The sequence below is a fragment of the Pseudophryne corroboree genome, chromosome 3, assembly GCF_028390025.1.
Source record: "Pseudophryne corroboree isolate aPseCor3 chromosome 3, aPseCor3.hap2, whole genome shotgun sequence".
Lineage (NCBI taxonomy): Eukaryota > Metazoa > Chordata > Amphibia > Anura > Myobatrachidae > Pseudophryne > Pseudophryne corroboree.
Genome location: NC_086446.1, coordinates 683,215,425 through 683,234,057, shown reverse-complemented (window position 1 = coordinate 683,234,057; position 18,633 = coordinate 683,215,425). Strand labels below are relative to the sequence as shown.

Below are 18,633 nucleotides of genomic sequence, written 5' to 3'. Positions count from 1 at the left end.
GTAGACGCCGGCAGCTGTCTGCACCCGAACGGAGCTACAGTTGACTAGATCTATTGGGTGCCATCTAGTGGCTGCCGGCCACAAATACAATTGAATTCCGCCCATAGAATTTTAACAGCAGATAAGAACTACTTGGCCCATCTAATCTGCCCTAACACATGTATACACACACTAGGGTTAATTTTTGTTGGGACCCAATTAAAGTACCAGTATATTTCTGGACTGTGGGAGGAAACCGGAGTACCTGGAGGAAACCCACCCAAGCTTGGGGAGAATATACAAACTCCACACAGTTAAGTTCGTGGAAGGAATCATACCCATGATCTCAGTGCTGTGAGGCGATAATGCTAACCATTACACCATCTGTACTCCCCAGTTAAGCCTCCAGTTTTTAATCCATGATTGTTGTATGGATTACAAAAATGTTGGGGGGGTTTTGTATTTATTTTGAGCTTCCAGATATCCCTAGCATTTACCATTATAAGCTTGCCTGTAATAGCACACCAGCTACCATTAGATCTAATAGGGGAATATGTGAATGCTTATCACAGTTTTCATAAATTGGGAACATTGAATTGATAGTATTGTTGACATTATGTGTAACCTTTATGTAGTGCCTGCTGAATACATACTATTTACCGGCAGCTCCCCCATCATGTCGGCACATGCTGGCCACCCCAGGGCAGCACGCAGGTAAAAATTAGTAAGGGTTAATTAAGAAGCACGTAAGTGCTATGTACTGTAAGTGATAGGTGTGATTATAATAATACAAAAATATAATACAAAAATATATAAAATGTGATTAGGAGATTTTTATTTCTTTCTCTTCTCAAGTAGATTTTGTTTTTCACTGTTATGCTTTTTTCTCACCATCCTGATCAGCTTGTAACAGTAACAATATTGTCTCTGAGATTAATATACTTATGTCAAAATGTTGCAAATGTTACACTGTACCTACTATGTGTAATATCTGTAACTGATGCTTGTGCTTCAATAAAAAGTTGTTAAAAAAAAAAAAATGTGATTAGGAAAAAACATAAGTGGTAATAAAGTGTTAGGGTGTGCCGACCTAAAGCAGCCCAGCCACACCAGCACAGGGGGCACCACACCCCAAACCCACCCCATAAATAATTACAAATATGTCTGGGTCAAATAGCCCAGTGTACGGCCACATGATAATGGCTCCTTCAGAATCTGAGAGCCAGCTTACCTGGAGACACTTTTCCAATGGCACTCTGGAGTCAGCAATCGCTCCTAATGCTGACCCATCCATGCCTCTCTAACTACAATACACATTTATTGGCAAGCTGCTCAATCAGATTGTGATGTCACTCAGGTGCTAAAAGGGAGGGTTGCTTCTTAATTAACCCTTACTAATTTTCACCTGTGTGCTTCCCTGGGATGGCCAACTGTGCCGACATGATGGGGTCCCGCACCCCGGACCCATACCTAGTATTTGGAACCCCCAATAACAGAGACACCTTGTCGTTCGGCCTGGAGGCTTAGCCCTATATCTGCAGATGTATGCAACCAAGAACTCTGTATTTTCTCTTACGTCCTAGAGGATGCTGGCATCCACATTAGTACCATGGGTTATAGACGGGTGCACCATGAGCCATTGGCACTTAAAGAGTTTAATAGTGTGGGCTGGCTACTCCCTCTATGCCCCTCCTACCAGACTCAGTTTAGAAAATGTTCCCGGAGCAGCCGGTCACAGCTAGCTTTTTTTTTTTTTTTTTTTTTTTTTTTTTTAGAGTTTAGGCACAGGGAGGCTGCTGGCAACAGCCTCCCTGCTTCGAGGGACTTAGAAGGGGAGTAGTGTCCATCCTGAGGGGTCCGAGCCACTATCTACGCTGACAGGACACTTAGCTCCTGAGGGTGATTATCATTAGCCGCCCCAGGCGACCGCTCACTCCCGCAGCATTCCGCCACCCCCTAACAGAGCCAGAAGATTCCGTTGGCGAGTGAGTCACCGGCCCCCCTGGCAAGCGGGGAGCCGGTGTGAAGATGGCGGCAACAGGGTGGGAGCGCAGTATTAACTGCGCTCCGGAGGCTCAGGGGTACACAGTGCGGCGCTATGAGGGGTTCCCTGAGCCAGTGCCTATACCCTACACTGGTCACCAAGGCTGTCAGGGACCTCGGTAATGCTGCCAGCACATTTCCTCAGGCCAGTATAAAGAAGTGAAGAGCGGGAAGCAGTGCCATGTTCAGGTGGCGGAGCGTCTCCTCAGAGCGGACGCAGCAGCGTTCAGCGCCATTTTCCTGCCTGCAGATCCAGTACAGAAACGCGGACAGGGAGAGCTGTCCCTCCAAGCAACTCCAGCTATCCTGTGCGGTACCAGGGGGGTTGTAGAAGGGGGGTGGGGTGGGGGGAGGCTGTAAAATTACTGTGTAGCCTATTAAGGTACACAGTCAGCACCAGGTAGTTGTATATATCTACCTTTGGAAGCGCTGTGTGTGTGCTGGCTCCAAGCTCTGTGTTTCTCTGTGGCATACTTGGGGGGAAACTTTGTCTGACATTTTCCTGTGTGTGTGTGGGTATTTGTTTCTCACATAGCCATTTCTAGAGACTCTGTGTCTTATGCTGCAGAGGACATTTCCTCTCAGGAGGAATCCATTCCATGTACACAGGAATGTAATATTTTGTCTCAAATCCCCATTACTGAGCCTGAGTGGTTGACCTCTATTAAGGGAATGATCTCTCAGATCTCTACTAGGGTAGCTCATACTGAGACTGGAACTCAGGTATTAAAGAGGTCTATGGCAGTTTGGTCAGGTTCTGTCCCTGTTCCTTCAAAATCCCCTAGCATATACTCACAGAAACGTGCACTTGCCCAGATTATGCAAGATGACACGAATACCGACTTTGACATGGCAGACGGTGATGGGGATGTGCTGAGGGGGGCGGCATCCCTGGCTAAGGGGGTGCAGCTCATGATTGAGGCTATTAGAGATGTGTTAAACATTTCTGACGCAACACCTGAGCAGGTTGAGGAGGCTTACTTCACAGATAATAAGAAAGCCTCGCTAACCTTCCCTGCGTCTAAAGCAATAAACGCTTTATTTGAAAAATCCTGGGAAAAACCGGAGAAAAAATTCCAGATCCCCAAAAGGGTTTTGGTTGCCTTTCCTTTCCCTGAGGAGGATAGAAAAAAATGGGAAAACCCACCCATAGTTGACGCATCTGTTTCCAGACTGTCAAAGAAGGTGGTTTTACCTGTCCCTGGGTCTACCGCGTTAAAAGTACCGGCTGATCGGAAGATTGACACTACGCTCAACTACATATACACTGCTTCAGGGGTGGCGTTGGGCCTACTATTGCCTGTGCATGGATCTCTAAAGCTATAGTAAAGTGGTCAGGCACGTTACTAGAAGACTTAGATACAGTGGACAGAAGTGACATTGAACTGTTTTTACGTAACATGTGGGGTTCACGGTGGAATCCATGAAGGACCTAGGTACGCTGACTGCAAGGATATCTTCCATGTCGGTCTCAGCTCGCAGGGGACTCTGGCTATGCCAATGGTCTGCAGACGCGTAATCCAGGAGAAGTGTGGAGAACCTACCCTACACAGATCAGGCTCCATTTGGGGAAGCATTGGATGCGTGGATTTCCTTGGCAACTGCGGGTAAGTCACCTTTTCTTCCCTCAGCTACGCCTTCTACGAAGAAACCGTTTTCTTCCTCTACATCGTAGTCCTTTCGGACCGCTAAGACAAAAAAAAGTCCAAGCCTCCTACCACTTTCTTTAGAGGTTGTTGTGCAAAATCCAAAAAGCCTGCTCCCGCATGCTCCCAGAACCAGAAACCTGCTTCTGGTTCCTCAAAATCCTCCGCATGACGGTGGACCGCGAAGCCTGGAGGACGGACTGGTGGGTTCGAGGCTCAGACGTTTCAGCCACGTCTGGGTGTCGTCCGGCCTGGATCCCTGGGTACAGGATATTGTGTCCATGGGGTACAGACTGGAGTTTCAAGAACTCCCGCCTCACCGGTTCTTCAAATCAGGCTTGCCCGCTTTGATGGCAGACAGGGCTATCCTTCAGGAAGCCATCCAAAAATTGGAAAAGTCAGAGGTCATTGTTCCAGTTCCAACCCATATGCAACACATGGGTTTCTATTCGAACCTTTTCGTGGTACCGAAACCAGATGGTTCGGCCAGACCAATATGGAACTTGAAATCGCTAAACCCTTATCTGAGAATGTTCAAATTCAAAATGGAGTCTCTGAGAGCGGGGATCTCAGGTCTGGAGGAGAGGGAATTTCTGGTATCCCTGGATATCAAGGATGCGTACCTCCACATTCCGATTTGGCCGCCGCACCAGACCTATCTCAGATCTGCACTGTTAGACAGTCACTATCAATTTCAGGCACTGCCATTCGGCCTCTCCACAGCACTGAGGGTATTCACCAAGGTGATGGCAGAGATGATGGTACTCCTCCGCAGACAGGGGGTGAACATAATTCTATATCTGGACGATCTGCTGATAAAGGCATCAACCAGGGAGAGGTTGTTGCAGTCGATTGCTTTCACGACTCGTCTGCTCAGGGAACATGTTTGGATCCTGAACCTTCCAAAGTCACATTTGGAGCCGACAAGGAGATTGTCTTTCCTGGGGATGATCCCCGACACGGAAGTGCAGAGGGTGTTTCTGCTGGAGGAGAAAGCGTTGGTGATTCAAACAATGGTCCGGGATGTCCGGAAGCCAGCCCGGGTATCAGTTCATCAGTGCATTCGCCTTCGGGGGAAGATGGTTGCCTCCTACGAGGCTCTACAGTACGGAAGATTTCATGCTCGATCCTTCCAACTGGATCTCCTGGACAAGTGGTCGGCGTCTCATCTACATTTGCACCTGAGGATTCGTCTGTCGCTGAAAGCAAAGATTTCACTACTCTGGTGGCTGCAGATGTCTCACCTTCTGGAGGGCCGCAGGTTCGGGATCCAGGACTTAATCCTTCTAATCACGAATGCAAGTCTCCGGGAATAGGGCGCAGTCACTCAAGTGAAAACCTTCCAAGGAAGGTTGTCAATCCTGGAATCCGGTCTTCCAATAAACATTCTAGAACTAAGAGCCGTGTACAACGGTCTTCTTCAAGCGGCAGAGCTTCTGTGAAATCGAGACATTCAGGTGCAGTCGTACAATGTAACGATGGTGGCCTACATAAACCGACAGGGCGGAACGAAGAATAGAGCTGCAATGTCATAGGTGACAAGAATCATCCTCTGGGCAGAAAAACACGCGTTGGCGCTGTCAGCAATTTTCATTCCGGGAGTAGACAAATGGAAAGCGGATTTCCTCAGCAGACACGATCTCCATCCATGGGAATGGGGCCTCCATCCAGAGGTGTTCACGGAGGTGACAAGTATTTGGGGGGTTCCTCAAATCGACATGATGGCCTCCCACCTCAACAAGAAGCTTCGGAGGTATTGTTCCAGGTTGAGGGACCCGCAAGCAGTGGCGGTGGAAACTCTGGTGTCTCCATTGGTGTTCCAGTCGGTGTACGTGTTTCCTTCACTTCCACTCATCCCAAAGGTTCTGAAGCTCATACGGAGAACAAGAGTTCAAGCAATCCTCATTGCTCCGGACTGGCCAAGAAGGGCTTGGTACGCAGATCTTCTGGATCTACTGCTGGAAGATCCGAGGCCTCTTCCTCTTCGGGAGGACCTGTTACAACAGGGGCCGTTCGCTTATCAAGACTTACCGCGGCTACGTTTGACGGCATGGAGGTTGAACGCCAGATATTAGCTCGGAAGGGCTTTCCAAACAAAGTAATTCCTACCCTGATACAGGTGAGGAAAGGAGTAACGTCTAAACATTACCATCGCATTTGGAAAAAGTATGTGTCTTGGTGTGAATCCAAGAAGTTTCCTACGGTGGAGTTTCAACTGGGACGGTTTCTCCTCTTCCTGCAATCTGGTGTGGATATAGGCCTGAGGTTGGGATCCGTAAAGGTCCAGGTTTCGGCCTTATCCATTTTCTTCCAGAAACTACTAGCTTCCTTTCCTGAGGTTCAGACTTTTTTGAAAGGGGTTCTGCACATCCATCCTCCCTTTGTGCCGCCTACGGAACCCTGGGATCTTAACGTGGTGTTACAGTTCCTCCAATCGGATTGGTTCGAGCCTCTACAGGAGGTTGAGGTCAAGTTTCTCACTTGGAAGGCTGTCACTTTGTTGGCCTTAGCTTCTGCTCGAAGTGTGTCGGAATTGGGGACTTTGTCTTGTAAAAGCCCTACTTGATCTTCCATGAAGATGGAGCGGAGCTCAGGATCCATCAACAGTTCCTTCCTAAGGTTGTGTCGGCTTTTCATATCAACCAACCTATTGTGGTGCCAATGGCTACTGACTCCTCAATTCCATCAAAGTCCTTGGATATTGTAAGGGTGCTTAAAATCTATGTGAAGAGGACTGCTCGTCACAGAACATCGGACTCTTGTTTGTCCTGTATGATCCCAAGAAGATTGGGTGTCCTGCTTCTAAGCAGACGATCTCTTGCTGGATTAGGTTCACTATCCAGCATGCGTATTCTACGGCAGGACTGCCGTGTCCTACGTCTGTTAAGGCCCACTCTACTCGTAAGGTGGTTTCTTCCTGGGCGGCAGCCCGGGGTGTCTCGCGGCTACTTGATCTGGGTCGAACACGTTTGCAAAGTTCTACAAGTTCGATACTTTGGCCTCTGAGGACCTTAAGTTTGGTCAGTCAGTTTTGCAGGAGCCTCCGCGCTCTCCCTCCCGTTATGGGAGCTTTGGTACATCCCCATGGTACTAATGGGGACCCCGGCATCCTCTAGGACGTAAGAGAAAATAGGATTTTAATTAACTACTGGTAAATCCTTTTCTCGTAGTCCGTAGAGGATGCTGGGCGCCCGCCCAGCGCTTCGTTATCCTGCAGTGGTTACTTGATTCAGTACTGCTTTGTTCTTGGTTAAGTACTGCGTTATTACTTGGTTCAGTAATGTTATTCAGCTGTTGCTGAGTTTTCGAGCAGGTTATCTTGGTTTGCCTTGTTTGTGTGAGCTGGTGTGAATCTCGCCACTTTCTGTGTAAAATCCTTCTCTCGAAGTTGTCCGTCTCCTCGGGCACAGTTTCTGGACTGAGTCTGGTAGGAGGGGCATAGAGGGAGGAGCCAGCCCACACTATTAAACTTTTAAAGTGCCCATGGCTCCTAGTGAACCCGTCTATACCCCGTGGTACTAATGTGGACCCCAGCATCCTCTACGGACTACAAGAAAAGGATTTACCGGTAGGTAATTAAAATCCTAATGTTGTGTCCATTAGCCTTAATTTTATGATTAAGTAAAAAAGTGATAGAGGTCTAACTGGCCAGAATCATATCTCTATGTAAAGGTGCATACACGCGGTGAGATCCTTGCTATGCCTGATTTTGACTATGCGATTTTCCTTGAACTCCCCTAGAGCCCAGAAGCAGCGATTTTGACTATGTACAATTTGGACTAAGTGCCAATTTGGACTATACTTTGTGCTAGATAGTACACTATATAGTCAAGATTGACTTGCCTGCACAGTATATCTAGCCTTGCGATACCGACCCCGCGTGAGTGCGCATCAGGATCGCAAGGTGGCTAACACCTTGCCATTTGCACTAACTTTCCTTCCGATTTTGACTATATAGTCAAAATCGAAAGAAGTCTCTCTATGTGTACACACCTTAAGGACTCTACACTTCACCCCCATAATGCCCTTTTTCTACCTTGGCCCAATAATCTATTTGCTATTCCACTTTACTATTTACTTATAATTCCTCTTATACAAAGTTTCATCAATCCATTTTATAATACACTCGTCCTGTAGACTCCTCTACTGAAATGAGACAGTAGAAATGAACATAGTAGTATTACTGAGCATTAATAAGCTGGTCATTGTGTGAAATATGCTGGTCAATAAAGGGGGCTACATACGGAGCGATTTTTGCTTAATTTCTAAGCAGTCTGACTAGATTGCTTAGAAATGAAGCACACATCGCTCCCTGTGTATGCCCCATAGCGATATTGATGCGTGGCTCCGCGCGTCGCTATCGCTGACACTAGATTGGCACAATCCACTCGATCCGCTCTGTCAGTCCCTCCATTGGTTACCAGTATTCTACCGTATTAAATATAAAATACTTTTACTAACATACAAGGCTATTAACCAAACTGCACCAACATACATCTCTTCACTCATCTCAAGATATCTCCCTACCCGACCTCTGCACAAGATCTTCATCTCTCATCCACACGCATTACTTGTTCACACTCAAAATGACAGCACTTTATCCGGGCTTCACCTACTCTGTGGAATGCCCTCCCACGCACAATAAGAGTCGCCTCTAGTCTCCAAACCTTTAAACGTTCCCTGAAAACTCACCTCTTCAGACAAGCCTATCAAATTCCAGAGCCACCCACATAACCTTCAGCACTTCCCTATCTAATTACATCCTCTCTGTACAGTATACATAACATCACATATTTTGTCTCTTTACTCTCACACCCTCCTGACACTTGGCCAATATTGCGGGGTGATCATATCATACAACCCATTAAGAACCTAGCAGTCTGGTGGACCATTATGTAATAGGTAGCATCTATCCTTGTGTATCAATGCCTATTTCCCTGTAGATTGTAAGCTTGCGAGCAGGGCCTTCCTACCTCTATGTCTGTCTGTTTTTACCCAGTTTTGTTCTATTACTCTTGTTCTAATAGTAAATCGCAACGGAATATGCTGCTCTATATAAGAAACTGTTAATAAATAAATAAATCTGGTCAGGTCGCTCACTTCACCGCTGTGTGAAGTGAGCTGCTCAACCACCCCCTCTCATCTAACTCCCCCCCCCCCCCCCCCCCCCTTCATCAGCACACATATCACCATGTGTACCCCCCTTAAGAATAATTTGCTGCACAACTCATTCTGCCCAACATATTAACGTACGTGTTAGACTTCTCATCTAGCAGCCCCTTTAGTGTATTTACTGAAAGTTTTTTTCTTTTGTCATGCAAATCCCTAGATTTTGGATACTACTTTAAACTTTGAAAGCACGTTATATACTGCCTTGTTAAACCCATTTTTGCAAAATGACCTTTCAAAGAGTCATATTAGGCCTTCCACTGATCAGATTGATGTTTTTAGAAATCATCATGGATTTAGGAACTAGTGCTACTGTGTAGACCCCATCTCTGAAATGCAGCTGTGAAGAACAGGCCCCATCCCTCTGTATGTGCAAAAGCAACTTTCAGAACTGAATACTACAAAGGGGCAAGACTGGAGTGCTTCCTCATTGTCACGGGAAATTACAATGTGACATCACTGGGGATTTATGAAAAGTTACATTTTTCATGATTTGTGTCTATGCAATTCAAATAGCATGTCTGTATACGTGGAATTATACTGATGACGTACATTTAAAAATGTACAAATAATTCTGCAGACCCACCACAGTGCAAAACCACGAACATAGGTCTGGTCATAGAGATCTAAATTACCTCCAGTCTTAAATGTTTTTAGCGTTACCAGGCTGAAAATATATGTATTAACTCACTTGGTTAGTAGTTTTCATTTGTTAAGTTCATGTTATTCCTTTAATAAAAGATTCCATTTCCTTCCTATTTATATTTTAATTGCATTTCCCAGTACTGTTCCGTTGAATACATTCAGATTAATGTCCATTACAATACCAGGACGCACACATCAAGCACCCCTCTCCCCGCTGTAGCTGCAGTGTAAGCAGTCATCTGTTGTGTAGCTGACAGCTTTAGTGCAGATTTGGGCCTCTCTGGCTCATAACCTCCATATAATAGCAATTCTACAGCTAACTGGGGTTGCGCTGCCGAACACATTTGCACCATCTGCAAGATTAACCATAAAATATTACGATTGCGGCTGATATTGGCATCATAATTTATAACAAAGCCGTTCTATTCTTTTCTGACCAGACACATGTTCACGCTCACACTGTTTTTTGTGTACCAATAAATAGCATTCTTTTGGTCTCTTGCAATGTCATCTGTGACAGATGAGGAAATTGAACACTGCTTAGAGCTGAACTGGGAAGTGAAAGCTGCTTCTGTTGCTCTCTTTTGTATAAGTTAATTATTTACATGTTCTAGGAAACCATATATATGTGGACACAAAAAGCAGGTACACTGTGGAACCCATTATTTCTCTTACGTCCTAGAGGATGCTGGGGACTCCGTAAGGACCATGGGGTATAGACGGGCTCCGCAGGAGACATGGGCACTCTAAAGACTTTAGAATGGGTGTGCACTGGCTCCTCCCTCTATGCCCCTCCTCCAGACCTCAGTTAGATCCTGTGCCCAGAGGAGACTGGATGCACTCAGGGGAGCTCTACTGAGTTTCTCTGAAAAATAATTTTTGTTAGGTTTTTTATTTTCAGGGAGCACTGCTGGCAACAGGCTCCCTGCATTGTGGGACTGAGGGGAGAGAAGCAGACCTACTTAAATGATAGGCTCTGCTTCTTAGGCTACTGGGCACCATTAGCTCCAGAGGGTCGGAACGCAGGTCTCACCCTCGCCGTTCGTCCCGGAGCCGCGCCGCCGTCCTCCTCACAGAGCCGGAAAATAGAAGCCGGGTGAGTATTAAGAAGAAAAGAAGACTTCAAAGGCGGTAGAAGACTTCAGATCTTCACTGAGGTAACGCGCCATTGCTCCCACACACACACACAGCGGGCACTGTAAGGGTGCAGGGCGCAGGGGGGGGGCGCTCTGGGCAGCAATATAAGCCTCAAGGGACACTGGCATTTAGAGTAGATACTGCGGAGGCAGTATATTAATAAACCCCCGCCAGTATAATAATTTGAGTGGGACCGAAGTCCGCCGCTGAGGGGGCGGGGCTTGATCCTCCAGCACTAACCAGCGCCATTTTCTCCATGCAGAGAAGCTGGCTCCCCGGACTCTCCCCTGCTGAACACGGTTACAGAGGGCAAAGAAGAGGGGGGGGGGGCACATTTAATTGGCGCAGTGAGTGTGTATATATATATATATATATATTTATATAAAAGCGCTATACTGGCTGGGATTTTATTCCAGTGTCAGGTGAAAAAGCGCTGGGTGTGTGCTGGCATACTCTCTCTCTGTCTCTCCAAAGGGCCTTATTGGGGGACTGTCTCCATATAGATATATCCCTGAGTGTGTGGGGGTGTCTGCATGTCTGAAGCGGAAGGCTCATCTAAGGAGGAGGTGGAGTAGATGATTGTGGTGTCTCCGTCGGCAACGCCGACACCTGATTGGTTGGATATGTGAAATGTTTTAAATGCAAATGTGGCTTTATTACATAAGAGATTGGTCCAGGGATAAAACAGGGAGTCAATCCATGGCTTTGACTGTGTCACAGGGCCCTTCAGGGTCTCAGAAACGTCCCCTGTCCCAAGTAGCAGACACTGATACCGACACGGATTCTGACTCCAGTGTCGACTACGATGATGCGAGGTTACACCCAAGGGTGGCTAAAAGTATTCATTATATGATTATTGCAATAAAAGATGTTTTGCATATCACAGATGACCCCTCTGTCCAGATGCATGTTTAAGGAAAAGAAACCTGAGGTAACCTTTCCCCCATCTCATGAGCTGAACGCGTTATTTGAAAAAGCTTGGGAAACTCCAGACAAAAAACTGCAGATTCCCAAGAGGATTCTTATGGCGTATCCTTTCCCTGCACAGGACAGGGTACGGTGGGAATCATCGCCCAGGGTGGACAAGGCTTTAACGCGCTTGTCCAAGAAGGTGGCGCTACAGTCTCCAGACACGGCGGCCCTCAAGGATCCTGCTGATCGCAGACAGGAAACTACTTAAAAATAAATTTATACACATACGGGTGCTTTGCTCAGACCGGCAATAGCGTCGGCTTGGGTTTGTAGCACTGTAGCAGCTTGGACAGATACCTTGTCAGCAGACATTGATACCCTAGATAGGGATACCATTTTATTGACCTTAGGTCACATTAAAGATGCAGTCTTATATATGGGAGACGCTCAGAGAGACGTTGGGCTGCTAGGTTCGAGAGCCAACGCCATGACGATTTCTGCTAGGCATGCCCTGTGGACCCGCCAATGGACGGGTGATGCCGACTCAAAGAGGCATATGGAAGTTTTGCCTTAGAAGGTGAGGTTTTATTTGGTGAAGGTCTCGCGGACCTGGTTTCCACAGCTACCGCGGGTAAATCTACTTTTTTACCTTATGTTCCCCCACAGCAAAAGATAACACCTCAATATCAGATGCAGTCCTTTCGGCCGCATAAGTCCAGAAGGGGTCGGGGCTCTTCATTCCTCGCCAGAGGTAAGGGTAGAGGGAAAAGAATGCCTTCTACGGCTAGTTCCCAGGAGCAGAAGTCCTCCCCGGCTTCTACTAAATCCACCGCATGACGCTGGGGCTCCACTGAGAGAGTCCGTGTCGGTGGGGGCACGTCTTCGACTCTTCAGCCACGTCTGGGTTCAGTCGGACGTGGATCCTTGGGCAATGGAAATTGTATCCCAGGGATACAAGCTGGAATTCGAAGTCGTGCCTCCTCGCCGGTTTTTCAAATCTGCGTTACCAGCTTCTTTCCCAGAAAGGGAGATAGTTTTAGCTGCAATTTAAAAACTGTGTCAACAACAAGTGGTTGTCGAAGTTCCCCTAGTTCAACAGGGGAAGGGGTACTATTCAACCCTGTTTGTGGTCCCCGAAACCGGATGGCTCGGTCAGGACCATTTTAAATCTAAAATCCCTAAACCTGTACTTGAAAAAGTTCAAATTCAAGATGGAATCGCTCCGGGCAGTTATCTCCAGCCTGGAAGGGGGGGATTTTATGGTGTCACTGGACATAAAGGATGCATACCTTCATATCCCCATATATCCCCCTCATCAGGCGTCCTGAGATTCGCTGTACAGGACTGTCATTACCAGTTTCAGACGTTGCCGTTTGGGCTTTCCACGGCCCCGAGGATTTTCACCAAGGTAATGGCGGAAATGATGGTGCTCCTGCGCAGGCAGGGAGTCACAATTATCCCGTACTTGGACGATCTCCTGATAAAAGCGAGATCGAGGGATCAGTTGCTGAAAAGCGTGTCGCTCTCCCTGAGAGTGCTGCAGCAACATGGCTGGATTCTAAATCTACCAATGTCACAGTTGGTTCCAACGACTCGGCTATCTTTCTTAGGCATGATTCTGGACACGAAACAAAAGAGGGTTTTTCTTCCAATGGAAAAAGCCCAGGAACTCCAGAACATGGTCAGAGACCTGTTAAAACCGACAAGAGTGTCAGTCCATCAATGCACTCGAGTCCTGGGAAAAATGGTGGCGACCTACGAGGCCATCCCCTTCGGCAGGTTTCATGCGAGGACATTTCAGTGGGACCTTCTGGACAAATGGTCCGGGTCCCATCTTCAAATTCATCAGAAAATAATCCTGTCCACCAGGGCCAGGGTGTCTCTCCTGTGGTGGCTGCAGAGTACTCACCTTCTAGAGGGTCGCAGGTTCGGCATTCAAGACTGGGTTCTGGTGACCACGGACGCGAGCCTCCGAGGATGGGGAGCAGTCACACAAGGAAGAAATTTTCAGGGCCTATGGTCAAGCCAGGAGGCTTGTCTACATATCAACATACTGGAATTAAGGGCCATATACAACGGCCTACGGCAAGCGGAGAATCTTCTTCGCGACCTACCGGTTCTGATTCAATCAGACAACGTCACAGCCGTGGCTCATGTAAACCGCCAAGGCGGGACAAGGAGCAGAGTGGCAATGGCGGAAGCCACCAGGATTCTTCGCTGGGTGGAAAATCACGTAAGCGCTCTGTCAGCAGTCTTCATTCCGGGAGTGGACAACTGGGAAGCAGACTTCCTCAGCAGACACGATCTCCATCCAGGAGAGTGGGGACTTCATCAGGAAGTTTTTGCAGAGATAACAAGTCTTTGGGGACTTCCTCAAATAGACATGATGGCGTCACGCCTCAACAAGAAGCTTCGGAGGTATTGTGCCTGGTCAAGGGACCCTCAGGCAGTAGCAGTAGACGCCCTGGTGACACCATGGGTGTTTCAGTCTGTCTATGTGTTCCCTCCTCTTCCTCTCATCTCGAAAATATTGAGACTCATAAGATGAAAAAGAGTGCAGACAATACTCATTGTTCCAGATTGGCCTCGAAGGGCCTGGTATTTGGATCTTCGGGATATGCTCACAGAAGATCCATGGCCTCTTTTTCTCAGGGAGGACCTGTTGCAGCAGGGGCCCTGTGTGTTACAAGACTTACCGCGGGTACGTTTGACGGCATGGCGGTTGAACACCGAATCCTAGCTGGGGAAGGTATTCCGGAGGAAGTCATCCCCCACTCTGTTAAGGGCTAGGAAGGAGGTGACGGCGAAACATTATCACCGTATCTGGAGGAAGTATGTATCTTGGTGTGCAGCCAAGAATGCTCCTACGGAAGATTTCCACCTGGGCCGTTTTCTCCATTTTCTACAGACAGGAGAGGATATGGGCCTGAAGTTAGGCTCTATTAAGGTACAGATTTCGGCCCTATCTATATTCTTTCAGAAGGAATTGGCTTCTCTCCCAGAAGTCCAGACTTTTGTAAAGGGAGTGCTGCACATCCAGCCCCCTTTTGTGCCCCCAGTGGCACCATGGGACCTTAACGTGGTGTTACAGTTCCTAAAATCTTACTGGTTTGAACCTCTTCAAACGGTTGAATTAAAATTTCTCACTTGGAAGGTGGTCATGTTGTTGGCCTTGGCATCTGCAAGGCGGGTGTCCGAATTGGCGGCTTTGTCTCACAAAAGCCCCTATCTGATTTTCCATGTGGATAGAGCTGAGTTGAGGACTCGTCCTCAATTTTTGCCTAAGGTGGTTTCATCGTTTCATATGAACCAACCTATTGTGGTGCCGGTGGCTACGGGAGACTTGGAGGACTCCAAGTCCCTGGATGTAGTCAGGGCTTTAAAAATTTTCGTAGCCAGGACGGCTCGGGTTAGGAAAACAGAGGCACTGTTTGTCCTGTATGCAGCCAACAAGGTTGGCGCTCCTGCTTCTAAGCAGACTATTGCTCGCTAGATCTGTAACACGATTCAGTAGGCTCATTCTACGGCTGGATTGCCGTTACCAAATTCGGTAAAGGCCCATTCCACTAGGAAGGTGGGCCCTTCTTGGGCGGCTGCCCGAGGCGTCTCGGCTTTACAGCTTTGCCGAGCAGCTACTTGGTCGGGTTCAAACACTTTTGCAAAATTCTACAAGTTTGATACCCTGGCTGATAAGGACCTCATGTTTGCTCAATCGGTGCTGCAGAGTCATCCGCACTCTCCCGCCCGGTCTGGAGCTTTGGTATAATCCCCATGGTCCTTACGGAGTCCCCAGCATCCTCTAGGACGTAAGAGAAAATAAGATTTTAAACCTACCGGTAAATATTTTTCTCCTAGTCCGTAGAGGATGCTGGGCGCCCGTCCCAGTGCGGACATATTTCGGCAAGACTTGTATATAGTTGTTGCTTACATAAGGGTTATGTTACAGTTAAGATCAGTCGTTGGCTGATGCTGTTTTGTTTATACTGTTAACTGGTTGCGTATATTCCAGGTTATACGGTGTGGATGGTGTGGTCTGGTATGAATCTTGCCCTTAGATTAACAAAAATCCTTTCCTCGTACTGTCCGTCTCCTCTGGGCACAGTTTCTCTAACTGAGGTCTGGAGGAGGGGCATAGAGGGAGGAGCCAGTGCACACCCATTCTAAAGTCTTTAGAGTGCCCATGTCTCCTGCGGAGCCCGTCTATACCCCATGGTCCTTACGGAGTCCCCAGCATCGTCTACAGACTAGGAGAAAAAGATTTACCGGTAGGTTTAAAATCTTATTTTCCACTACCTGATTATGCTGCAGTTACAAATTTTCTTCTATAATACCCCTTTCAGACAGAAACTGAAATTACCGGGTGCCGCAGTTCCTCCCGGTAATTTCATGAAACACACGGGTTCTTTTTCTGTGTGAAAGGGTCAACCCGGGTTGAAATTCCCAGGACTTTGACCCAGAAATTTACCAGGGTTGGAGACCCGGGAATTTCGACCCTTTCACAAAGACAAAATACCCGTGTTGATCTGCAAATTGCTGGGTCGAAATTCTCGACTCGGTAATTTGCATGTCTGTGTGAAAGGGGGGTCAGGCAGATCCTGGCAAAACTACCCTGCATCATTTCTTTTCTGTCTGAGAGTGGTATAAATGAATTTAGTGGCTCTACTGTGTCATGCTCTTAATCCTATTGACAATCCCATGACTTTAAACACTGGTATTATCAGTTAGTAATGGTGGGGGTAGGGTCGTTCCACTTTAGTTGCATGGTTTAGGGCTATATGGTTTATTACCTTGGCAATCAAGGTAAACCAATTCAATCACAAGGCAATTATTGTAGCTTGCATACTGTGAGAATTGGGTTGGTTATATTCGAGGGGAATTCCTCGAGAAAGTTAATTTATTTATATCCTGTACTATGACTGTCTCATGCTATGTTGTTGGACACAAGTGGAGACTGTGTGAACTGCAGCTCTTTGTCAGTGTAGCATCCATTCAAAAAGAAAGACTTGCAGAAAAAAATAACCTAACCATTAAAGGCTGAGGGACCAATTCAGTTATGTACCCATTGGATTAGAATTGTCTCTATGCTTTATACGCAATAGCAAGGTTTCACAACCCGTTACAGCTGCCACTGGGGACATGTGAGCCTCACATTTATTAATTACCAATTAGTATGTGTGCTTCATTATGACCATAATTGATTGGAAACTTTTACCTTGTTCAGTCACATTGCTTTTAGGACTCAATGTACCAAGAATGTGGTGGTCTAGTTGGTATTCATGTGCTGTCTTCAGATCATACTTTGTTCTCTTCAGTTCTCTGCTTAATTATTATTTAAAGATAGAACTGAAAACATTTGGCTTCCTTTGGATTGTGAGTCTCTAATCAGCAAGTTTAAATATGTAAATTTCAGATCAGCAGGACAGCCACAAGGTCAACAGAGGTGGCTAGTCCTCTATTTATATCACTCCAGACCACAAAGCATTCTTAACAAAAGAGATTACATAAATCCTGAAATTATGATGTGTGTTTAGTTGAAATCTTGTTGCCAGTATTGTATTTTGAAAATTAGTTTTTCTGTAGAACAGTGTCTGCTAAAGTACTGAAATAGGAAACTGGCAAACCAGCGAAGAAGGTGACCTTTGTTATGGAATGAATTCACGTTCCCGGCAAAGCCTTAGCCAGGGCCTGTGCTGCGCACTCCTATTTCACAGTCTATAACAGGAGACTTTACACGGTGACTCTAGAATGGATACATCTGCAGTCCCAGCACACAATGGTTGTAATAGTTGTTGGTTAAGCATTATCTGCGTTGGCAGCATAAAAAACAACTTTGTTGCTTATTTTGCCCCATCTACAAGTTCTTTAACTTATTTTGGTAATGTCTAGAATCAGACTATTCATCCTTCAGTAGAAAATTGTGTGCTGTGGTATTTAAAATCAAAGCTTCTTTTACTCAAGAATGCTCTTTGTTAAAAACCTAGATTTTTATCATGATGTTTATGCTAGTTGTTTTCATCTTTGAATATAAATCTATAATATAACAAAAACAAATGAAGACATTAAGCTATTAAATCATTATACCAGTGGCTGTAAATAATGAGACTGCTCCTCTGGCGACTGGTGAGTTGTAGGGAAAAGCCATACCAGGGTACATTATCTGGAAAATAGAGAAATTATATAAAGCAGTGCATTACAAAATGTACTGCTGTCCAACACGTCAAGAGCTTTTCATAGCTAGTTGGACAAAAATTTGGAGTCACCTAGGTAACGGATCCTTGAAATGCGTTGCTCAGACGACATAATGCTTCTGGTCAGCAATTTATATAGAATGCAACCTTGAGCAAAGAAATAAAAATCACAGAATGTATAAACAATAAAAGCTATCCATGCAAGGTTGCTGAAATATATTAGCTACAGTTGTTTATGTTGAATCATTATTTCTATTCACTAGATGGGAGAAAGTACATTTCTAGCAGGTAATATCTGGTTTAACTACTGTGTCAGGGTCCACTTGTTGATGGAGTAGCTAAGTACACTCCCGGGCAGTAGGTTTAAAATAAACTGATATTAAAATATATATTTTATGCTCCTTCTTCTTTTACTTCCTCATCCTGAAAAGTACTCAGTTTGTTTTGAATGCCCACAGGACAAGATGAAAAAGGTTGTCTGCAGTACAGAGGTGACTATAGCGGTTCTTTGATTGGTACCACCTCTGCAGCCCTATTCCCGATGTGTAATGTCTCCTGAGGAGCTCCCTTCACTTCCGACACATATAGTGACTTGTGCCTTACATTGCCACCGCACCATCAGGCAGGTGCCGCAGTACCAGACCACACACCAGGGAAGCGACCAATAAAGTGCCTTCTCCTACATCGTTTGTGGGGGGTGCAGACGGCTTCTGGTGCCCTTGCCTGCTAGGGGCCTGGGAAGAGCACCTCAACAGGGCCTTCAACTTTGACATCTGGACAATTGTAATGGCAGATGCCTGTATCCGCAGCTCAGGGGCTGCTGTTTTCCACAGTCCGTTCCAGTGTTTGTGTTCCCCTGTGGCCACTTTCATTTCTGCTGCGGGGTACACTGGGCTCCACAAGTCTGTACAATG

General features: G+C 46.4%; 1 protein-coding gene across 2 annotated transcripts in view; it reads left to right on the top strand.

The window, feature by feature from the left end:
- Positions 1–18,633, top strand: part of PCGF6 (polycomb group ring finger 6) — a 182,842-nt gene that overhangs the window by 148,186 nt on the left and 16,023 nt on the right. The window contains exon 10 of one of the 2 annotated variants that reach the window (XM_063961959.1): positions 18,178–18,210. The exons of the other annotated variant lie outside the window; for it this stretch is intronic. Within the exon in view, the coding sequence (XP_063818029.1) occupies positions 18,178–18,210 (33 nt within the window). The remainder of the gene's footprint in view (positions 1–18,177; positions 18,211–18,633) is intronic. 2 annotated transcript variants of the gene reach the window in all.